General features: G+C 46.0%; 2 protein-coding genes across 3 annotated transcripts; both read right to left on the minus strand.

Moving 5' to 3' along the window:
• Positions 1-2,255: 2,255 nt before the first annotated feature.
• LOC115531260 (B-cell antigen receptor complex-associated protein beta chain) lies at positions 2,256-5,820 on the minus strand. Its single transcript, XM_030340404.1, has 5 exons — positions 5,693-5,820; positions 5,027-5,332; positions 3,185-3,303; positions 3,010-3,063; positions 2,256-2,636 (listed from the first exon to the last, which is right to left on the minus strand). The coding sequence occupies exons 1-5, from the start codon at positions 5,742-5,744 to the stop codon at positions 2,544-2,546; spliced, it is 624 nt and encodes a 207-aa protein (XP_030196264.1). The 5' UTR covers positions 5,745-5,820; the 3' UTR covers positions 2,256-2,543.
• Positions 5,821-6,458: 638 nt separating this feature from the next.
• Positions 6,459-9,696, minus strand: cd79b (CD79b molecule, immunoglobulin-associated beta). 2 transcript variants are annotated; one of them, XM_030340402.1, is made up of 5 exons: positions 9,541-9,696; positions 8,927-9,259; positions 7,636-7,754; positions 7,453-7,506; positions 6,459-6,780 (listed from the first exon to the last, which is right to left on the minus strand). In XM_030340402.1, the coding sequence occupies exons 1-5, from the start codon at positions 9,590-9,592 to the stop codon at positions 6,688-6,690; spliced, it is 651 nt and encodes a 216-aa protein (XP_030196262.1). In that variant the 5' UTR covers positions 9,593-9,696; the 3' UTR covers positions 6,459-6,687. The 2 variants fall into 2 exon arrangements, with proteins under 2 accessions (XP_030196262.1, XP_030196263.1); XM_030340403.1 differs by having other exon boundaries at positions 8,927-9,235; positions 9,541-9,694.
• Positions 9,697-10,042: the final 346 nt, after the last annotated feature.

Here is a 10,042-nt window from a genome sequence, read left to right on the forward strand (position 1 = left end):
GACCGCCGAACAAAACTACCTTTCGGGCCTCCATCTCACCCACAAGTGTCTCCACTTCAACCTCTGTGAAATTTCGCTTTTTGGATTTTCTCTACTTCTGCCATTGTTTCCAACAAGACATAATACCGGCATCTGAGTCTGTTTTATATGCAGATCGCATTCATGAGGTCATTTGCATTGACCATTTATGGTTAAAAAGGGGCGTGTAGAGGGCGGAACGTGAAGCTGATTCAGCTGCGCACAATTGTAGTCAGTATGTGATTTATAAAGCAAAGATTGCGTACAGGTGTGCGTACGCAGTGTTTTATAAATCTGAATATTTTTTGGCGCACGCAAAACTTGGCTTCTGGGCGTACGCACATTTTTAGTAACGATCCTACGCACAGTTTTATAAATGAGACCCCTGAGCAGTGTTTTGCGTCTTGGCCGTTTAGACGGAAACGCTACGGCGGAGCGTATTCAACTTTTCCACCCTGGAGGGTGGTTTCAGATTTATGCGTTTTCATGCCCCAAAAACGCCGTCACCGTCTAAACGAAAGGCACTTCCGATTAAATATTTTGTCGTTTTCACCCGCAAGCGTCCTCGTGTAAACGGGGCCTGAGTCTCTTTTATATGCAGATCGAATTCATGAGGTAATTTGCATTGACCATTTATGGTTAAAAAGGGGCGTTTACAGGGCGGCACGTGAAGCTGATTCAGCTGCGCACACTTGTAGGCACTCTGTGATTTATAAAGCAAAGATTGCGTACGGTGTGCGTACGCAGGGTTTTATAAATCTGAATATTTTTTGGCGCACGCAAAACTTGGCTTCTGGGCGTACGCACATTTATAGTAACGATCCCACGCACAATTTTATAAATGACACCCCAGCCTCATGTACTAAGGTTGCGTACGCACAAAAACGTGGCGTACGTCCTTTTCCACGCTCACGTTCAGATGTACAAAACGTGAAACGACCGTAAAAATGTGCGGTCCCCACGCCAGCTCCAGAGCTGTCGTACGCACGTTTCTACAGCTATTGTTCCTTTGGCGACACTTAGAGGTGACGCTGGGAAACTGGGAAAAAAGGTGAAAACAATGACTCAGAGTGATTTGCACATCAGAGACACACTAATGAACAATTAACACACCTTGCAATTATATGGATGGCTATAAAAGCATGCGCAATGGATGAAGAAAATTGTTTTAAAAATGGCTGCGTTAGCGTTGTTAGAGGACATCGCAAATGGTCAAATCCGAAGGACGCTGGAGACGCCGGGGCCGACGGAGGAGACGCCGGGGCCGACGGAGCAATCCGTGCCCTCTCCTTGCTTGTCTATTCAAAAATAAAAAATGTAAGTTAATAAACACGAGTCAAAGTCTTTAATATCCTGGCATCTTTACGCACGACTTATGTGTATTGCAAGCAGCCAATTGTATGACCAGTATAATTACAGCATTTATGACTTCAGCATATTTACCTTGGGGATGATCGGTGTCCCCTTCATGGGCCCCCACCACTCCGGTGAGAGCTGTGTCACCGATCAAAGCGGCCACTCTCAAATCGAAGGGGGAGAGTTCCCCCACTCCCGTCCCCCCACCTGTTGCGGTCACGCTTCGGCGGTGGGCAGAAACCCTCCGCTTCACCTCCACCTTGAGGTCTGACCACTTTTTTTTAATTTCAGAGTGTGTGCGCTGCTGAGACCCCACTGCATTGACGGCCTCGCAAACACACTCCCACTCACTTCTCTTTTGTTTTGCATTTATCCCTTTTGACAGGGTTCCAATAGCATATGCTTGCGCATTTCTACCTCGTGGAGCAAAATCTCGAGCTCAGACTCCGTGAAGTTTCGTTTTTTGCCTCTGTTCATGGTGCCAGGTGTTCGGATTAAGAGGTGAATCTCAGGTCCAGAGGCCTATTTAAATGAAATTGCATATTTAAATGAGGGCGTGGACAGGGAGGAGTTTGGCACCTCGGCATGTGCGCTCAATTCCACGTTGATCGAGATGTACAAAAGAAACGTGCTTGGATCCATGCGTTCGCACACTTTGATACATCTGAATTTATTTGTGCGTAAGACAGTTTCTGGGTTTTGGCGTACGCCAAGTTTCAGTATGAAATCCACGCAAGTCTTAGTACATGAGGCCCCAGGACTATGGGGAAGACGACTGCAGGTAGCACTAAAACCTGCCCGGTCTCCAGGATCACACAGACGGCTCTGTCGAAGCACGGGACGCTCAACTCTAGGAAACTAGGAATTCAACTCTCTACTCATTCATGTGTTCAAAGGTTTATTTGTTATTTTGCATCCAAATATACTCAACCAACCGGCAAGAAGATATCGCCGTTACAGGACTGGATGTTATCTGAGAAGCTATGCGTCGCCGTGGAGATGACGGTCATTATGATTGCGTATTGTTGTCACGGCGACGGGGGAAGGGTTGCAACGGCCACGGTTGAAGGCTAGTCCCGGCGCCCTAGGACGGTCGCCCTGACGACGCCTGCGGGTGGTTGTAATGACAGCAATCGAGGCGGGGGGGGGGGCTAGTTGTCAGGGCAACATCAGTCTTCCCAGGGGGCCTCGGGCCCCCCTGTCTGGGCGTAGGCCGAGATGTCCTCGTAGAGCGCCCCCTCACACGTCTCCACCACCAGGCCCTGGTAGAGGGAGCGCCACACCGTTACACACACACACACACACACACACACACACACACACATGCAAAGAGATATATTTGAATACGATGCAGTTTCCATTGAGGCATCTCTAAATGGTTTTGACACGTGTGTGTGTGTGTGTGTGTGTGTGTGTGTGTGTGTGTGTGTGTGTGTGTGTGTGTGTGTGCGTGCGCGCTACGGGTGTCAGAGCAGGCGGTTTCCTGTTTATCTAGATGATGATCACATGGTCATAAACCATGTGACTGTTTCTGATTATGAGCAATATCAATACAAATAATAACTAATAAAGTAATAAATTATTTCGTCCCTTCAGTGAAAACCAAAGTGCTATCAGCACAAAAATAACAGAAACCTCGTAGGTATGGTCTTGTTGTGGATCCTCATAAATTGCATCTTCTTTTTTAACCTGAGAGAATAGCAGGAAAACAGCATTTAAATTATACATGTAACAACTATCTTCATATCATAAATGATAATCAGCTAACTATCGCATGATATGTAACAAAACAAGTGTTTTCGCGGCTCACTAGAATGTATCTCTGCACCAGCGGCGCAGCAACGCAGATCGCCAACATCAAGGTCTGCAGGATGATGAACGCATCTTTCATCATGCTCCTCTTCTCCGCCTTGGAGACGTTGAGAGATGCTGCATGGGATAAACCAAGTTACATCGCAGTACTTCCAAGACAACTAGTTTGGCGTTTGCCTTACAGTGTTCCTGTAGGGGCATCCGTGGTATACTGGTTAAGGAGTTGGACTGGTAACCGGAAGGTGGCCATTTCGAATCCCGAACCTCCACGGATGAGGTGCCCTTGAGCAAGGCACCTGGAAACCCTGCTGGTGTGCCCCCATGTGTGTAACTGCATGTGTGTACCTGTGTGTACCCCACGTGTGTGGACCTCTGTATGTGTATGTGTTCACCGGCTACCCGGATGGGTCAAATGCAGAGAAAGAATTTCCCCCTAAAAAGGGATGAATAAAGGACTTGTCCTTCTCCTTACTTACTGCTAAAGGCCTCGTCGGTTTGTTCATAGATCAATGATGCGAGGGTGACTTTGATATTTGATTTCTCTATTTTTTTTTTTTCCCGTTGAATTTGAAAAACACTTTTCAGAACTATCCTCGTCCAGCAAGGAGTGAACATTTTGGAATAAGTATGCAAGGCCAGTAGGTGGTGGTGTTACCCTTCTGCTATAATATGCGAAAAAAACAGAAGAGAACCACAAGTCTGCGTACAACGCCTTCTTCTCCACCACGTCGTCATAATTTTCAAACACACCGTTTTTTGGCCAACTAAACCTCTGTTGTCATGTGGACGCAACTACTAACTAAGGTGGCACTGGAGCGCAAAAACTGCAGCAAAACCAATTTTCTGGAAAAACTAAGAGGAAATATTGCAAAACTATTTCAAAATCGGTATCTACCACATCCAACCCAGTAACACCACCTGGGTGGAGTTAAGCGGCCACCTGGGTGGAGTTAAGGCTCCTCCCAGCCAGGGCCAGGTGGGGCTGCTTAAACCAGCCATTCATCAAGCACATTAATTAAACGTTGTCAAACCAACAACCACATTTTCGGGATAGCCTTCTTTATCTAAACTTGCATACCTCCTATAAGTTGGCCCAACTTGGTACCTCCGTTGAGCAATAAGCCCTCATCCTTACCTGCTCCTAAATGACCTGTCTCTGTGCTGTGTAACCTTCTAGACACTTCTAAATTCACTGTTATGCCGCGTTTCCACTGCAGGGTGCGGTACGGTTCGGTTCGCCTCAGTCCGTTAGGGAGGGGGCGGTATAGCCCAGCTCAGTTCCGAGCTCGCGTTTCCACCGCCGACAGTACCCTTTATGGTAGGCCGGATGTCGATCGCCGCGGCAGCTACGTCAAAATCGTGACATCATAGCCGCGCGACACAGTGTAGCCTGCTCAATAAAAACAATGGAAAGGTTTTACGTTATTGTCGCGTTTTACATGTCGCGTTTTACGCGACATGTTCATTGTAAATAATAATACCTCGAGGCTACTGTTTGTTTGTTTTTATCCCCACGTCGCTCGGAAGTGACGATTCTGTCGACAAATCAACGGAGGGGGTGTGTAGCTCGAATTTTTCGGCACCCTTTCAGTCGTCTCAGTACCCCAACGGAGGAGTACTGAAGACGAGAGGAAAAACGAGTACGGCTCAGTCCGGGTCACGCCCAGTTTTGGCGGTGGAAACGCAATCCGTACCGCACCTTTGCGAACCGAACCATACCGCACCCTGCAGTGGAAACGCGGCATTAGTCTCTCTGGATAAAAGCGTCAGATGAATGACTAATTAGAAAAAGGGTCGGCCAGGCTGGGTCCTCCTGGTACCAGAACCCAGAGAGACTCACGCATGACCTGCAGGCCGGTCCCGGCTCCCCTGATGCCGTTGACCTGGCAGTAGTAGACGCCGCTGTCCCAGAGGCTCACGTTCTTGATTAAAAGATAGGCGCTGCGACATCTTGTCTTCCCCTTTATGACCACAGTGTCGTTTTGCCTCATCGGCCCCTGGGCCACCGAGTCTGAATCCTTGGCCCAGAACCAGTCCACCAGCAGGGGCGGATCCAGCGGACACTCACAGTAGATGACCGCTTTGAGTCTCTCCATCACGCCGTAGAACCGAGGCTTCTGGGTAATAGCGGCCTGGGGGAGGGGGGCTGGGGGAGGATAAGAGACAACGTCATTCACCGCAGAAGGGAAACCGCTCGGTAGTTTGTTGAAGCGTGGCGACAGGCGGTTCCCCTTCATAGTTATTGGAGCGTTTCAGTTTTTAAGACAACATGTAAAACAAAATGAACTCAAAATATTATCTTCACCTCAGTAATCGCCGTACTACATGAAGAGGTCAAAAACAAAAAGGATTCTCCTAATATACAGTTTCTCTAAAATAACATTAGAGAATTACCAGTTTGACCACATTGAATAGCTTTGGAAGAAATGGCTTGAAATAAACTACCATAATGTGCTGAGTATTTATATTATATATTTATAATATAGTTTTACTTAGGAATATTTACCTGATAGGTTGACCAAAGACAGTCCGCAAAGTCCAACCAAGAGCCAGAGCATGTCGGATGTCCGGAGGATTCTGTAGAGATCTTCTTTCGTTCAGGAGTTGTCTGTGAGGCTGGTGAGTGGGAGGGGGGGGGGTTGTATCTAGAGAGTAGGCCTATCAACGCAGACCGGCGCACACAGCTGGGTATGTGCGGAACATTTCCACCGCTAGGGGGAGCCACACCCACGCAGGAGGGCGGTAGCTTGAGACACCTGCAGAGTTGTGATAGCATAATGCTAAGATGCTTATGTTGTTTAATTGTCCTTTTTTGTCTCACTGCCGTCAATAACAGCCGTTTGTAGTTCATCTATCGAATATGACCGTTAAACAAAACAGTTGTAAGTGAACCATTGCAGATTGCAACCAGAACAGTGAAGAAGTTCAAACAACAGAAAAGTATCTGGTTTGTCTCAAAAATCTAAATCTGTTAAAGAGAAGCGGCTTTTGCATCGAACTAGACAATGTTTCAATCTTTATAAGTTTTAATTTTACAAAATAAATTTGCTTGTGTGCTGCTTAAGTTTTATCCCTTCCCTTGACAACGATTGTGAACAGAAGTGATATGCTTTGGCCGTATTACTGATGGAAGGATTTTGAAGTGGGTTTGGCTAAATTCAACATGTTTAAATTGGCTAAACGGCTCTGTTGAAGCAAAGGGATGAGGAACGCTGTTTTGAAAGTGGATTCAGAGAGGTAAACACGTCAACACATCCAGGAAATCCCCTCTCTGCTCATTCACCAGTTCAAACTGTGTTTATTATTTTACTCAAAAACATGAACAAAGCGGCTATGCCATGGAGACAATAGTCATGATGAATGTGTATTGTCATGGCGATGGGTCGAAGGTCGTCATGGTGATGTTGATGGTGGATGGTCGTCATGGCGATGGTCAGGTCGAAGGGTTTGTCATGACAACCAAGGGGATGGTTGTCATGACGGCAGGTTGCCAGAGCAAAGTCAGCTTGACCAGAGGGCCTGGGCCTCACTGGGTTTAGCGTAGGTTGAGAGGTCCTCATAGAGCGCTCCCTCACACATCTCCACCATCAGGCCCTGGGAGAGAGAGCACCACACCATTACAGACACACACACACACACACACACACACAGACCCACACACACACACACACACACAGACAGACAGACAGACAGACAGACAGACAGACAGACAGACAGACAGACAGACAGACAGACAGAGGAAACTATCACAGAGAGAGAGAGAGAGTCCAAACCATTACAGAGGGAGAGAAAGTGTGTGAGAGAGAGATATTTAACCATTACATACATTGAGAGAGTGAGAGACCAAACCATTACAGAGAGAGAGAGAGCCTTCCATTACACAGAGAGAGAGAGAGAGGAATTTGCATATACTGCAGTCTTCAACGAAGGCTTCTCCAAACTGTTGAAGCATGGAAAGTGTCGGCCAGCTAATAGTGTGTGTGTGTGTGTGTGTGTGTGTGTGTGTGTGTGTGTGTGTGTGTGTGTGTGTGTGTGTGTGTGTGTGTGTGTGTGTGTGTGTGTGTGTGTGTGTGTGCGCGCGTGTGTGTGACAGGTGCACGGGGCAAGCTGTTTCCTGTTTATCCAGATTATGGTGATCAAATGGCCATAAACCATGTGCCTTTCTATTACTATGAAATGTATAAATTAAAATAATACCAATACTAATAAACAATGTCACCACTTCACAACAAACAACATTACTAGCAACACAAAAATATCACAAACCTCGTAGATGTGTTCTTTTGGTGGTTCCTCATAAATGGCTTCTTCTTTTTTAGCCTTAAATAGTAGCAAGAAAACAGCTTTGAAACTACATATATCTATCCACAAACTATTTGTAAGCAATCATATTAAACTTACTATAAATAGCATAACATATTAGAAAAAAACAGTGTTGTCGCGGCTCACCAGAGTGTATCTCCGAAGCAGTGGCGCAACCACGCAGATCGCCAACATCAGAGTCTGCAGGATGATGAGCGCATCTTTTACTTTGCTCCTCTGCTGCACCTTGTGGACGTTGATATGTCCTGCAGGGGAAAAACGGCATATAGCTTTACTTACAGGATAATTAGTAAGTTAGACTTAAACTAAAAGTTCTGTATTCATGTTAAAGGCTTTGTCCTACCAGGGAATCAGTCAGTTTGTTCAGCGATTAATGATGTGATTGTGACATTGATATTTTATTTAGCCAACATTAAGACTTTCTTTTACTGTTGGCATTGTAAAATAACATAAATGTGGTTAGACCACGAGAAATAATAGGTTAATCAAGTTTTACAGCTGAACTTTCGTACTTCGAATAAGTAGGCTTTATTCATAGGTAGTCCTTATCTCTTATGAGTTTACCCCCATATAGGTTTTGTTTATTTTTCTCCCAGTAGGCAAGATGTCCAAATACCGAGCAGCTCATTTATCACCTGTCTTTGTAGTACCGTCTAACTGCTCCTTGATGTCTCTAAACAGTTTGAACCATATCTGCTCCTTAAATGTGAAGTGAGTAGGATTCAGTGGCATCTAGTGGCTGGGTTGCAGATGCAACCTGCTGAGCACCGGGATAATGTTATCGTCTATCGAATTGCAGGTGTTAAGGGATGAGGTTCCCTGATAGATTTATAAATTGTATTTAGTTATTTAAGTAAGATAACGACTGTTATAAAAAATGTAGACGCGTCCTCTCCAGCGCCTAGGCCATTCAGTAGGCCATTCTGGGCTACTCTAGAAACATGGCAGTGCATCACGGCGGGGTCCATGGAAGAGGACACGCCCCCTATGTAGATATAAAAGGCTAAATCTGAGGTAACAAAAACCACAACTCTTATTTTCATTGGATGACACACTAATCAAAACATAGTGCTAATTCAATTCAATTTCACACAAATCACTTCCGTCAGATGCTACAAAATTCTACCCATGGCACCTTTAAGGACCTGTCTCATTCACTATCCAACCACCACCATCTCCTCAATTCTCTGTCTCCGTATTTACTTGCACCTTAATAACCTGTCCCTGCACTCAGTGTCTAGCCTCTACCTGTGTCTTGATGACCTGTATTTTTACTGTCCGACCCCCCCACTCTTTGTTGACATTTCTCTGTATTCCCTGTAAGCCCCCCATGATAAAGGTGTCTGATAAATGACTTATTATCAAACGGGTCGGCAAGGCTTGGGTCCTCCTGGCACCAGAACCCAGAGAGACTCACTCATGACCTGCAGGCCGGTCCCGGCTCCCCTGGTGCCGTTGACCTGGCAGTAGTAGAAGCCGCTGTCCGAGGGGCTCACGTTCTTGAGTAAAAGAAAGGCGGGTTTCCGCTCCGTCTTCCCCTGCATGACCGCCTTGTCGTCTGGCTTCAACGGGCCCTCGGCCTTCTGGTTCCATTCCGTGGCCCGGAACCAGTCCACCTGCAGAGGTGGCTCCAGCTGACACACACAGTAGATGACCAAGCTGCGGCTGGCCTTCACGCCGTAGAACCGAGGCTTCTGGGAAATACGAGGGGCCTGGGGGAGGGCGGCTGGGGGGGATAAAGTTGGAACAACTTCATTCAAACCAGAAGGGAAATCTCAGTTGAGTTTGTTGAGGCGTGGGGAGAGGCAGTTCCTCTTAACAGTTTCAAGACATCTAAAGCAAAACTTAATTACCTTCACCTCAGTAATAAACTTTCTACAAGAAGAGGTCAAAAACAAACATGATTCTTCTAATCTAGTTTCTCTAAAATATTAATCGAGAATTAAAGTTGTACCACATTGAATAGACTTGAAAGAAACTACCATAATATCCTTCATTTTTTATATAATATATAGTTAGGTTTATATTTACCTGATAGATTGACCAAAGCCAGTCCACAAAGTCCAACCAAAAGCCAGAGCATGTCTGATATTGATATTAGGAGTGATATTAGGAGGATTCTGCAGAGATCTTCAGTTAAGGAGATGTCTATGAGGCTAGGTTAGGGTGGTGGGGGAGGATTGAATCATCGTTAGGCAAATGCAGAAGAGTAGGCCTATCACCACGGACCGCTACACACAGCTGGGTATGCGCGGAACATTTCCACCGCTAGGGGGAGACACACCCAGGCAAGAGGGCGGTAGCTTGAGACACCTGCAGAGTTGTGATAGCAGAATGCTAAGATGCTAATGTTTAATTTTCTCATTTTGTCTAACTACCGTCCATAACAGCAGTTTGTAGTACATCTATCGAATATGACCTTTAATCATTACAATTTTAAGTGAGCCATTGGATCAAGGACAGGCAAGAAGTTCAAACAGACAAAAATCAAGGGGTTCAAGAGAGGTGGCTTTTGCTTCTACATAGGCCTATG

Source organism: Gadus morhua, chromosome 18, assembly GCF_902167405.1.
Source record: "Gadus morhua chromosome 18, gadMor3.0, whole genome shotgun sequence".
NCBI classification, from domain to species: domain Eukaryota; kingdom Metazoa; phylum Chordata; class Actinopteri; order Gadiformes; family Gadidae; genus Gadus; species Gadus morhua.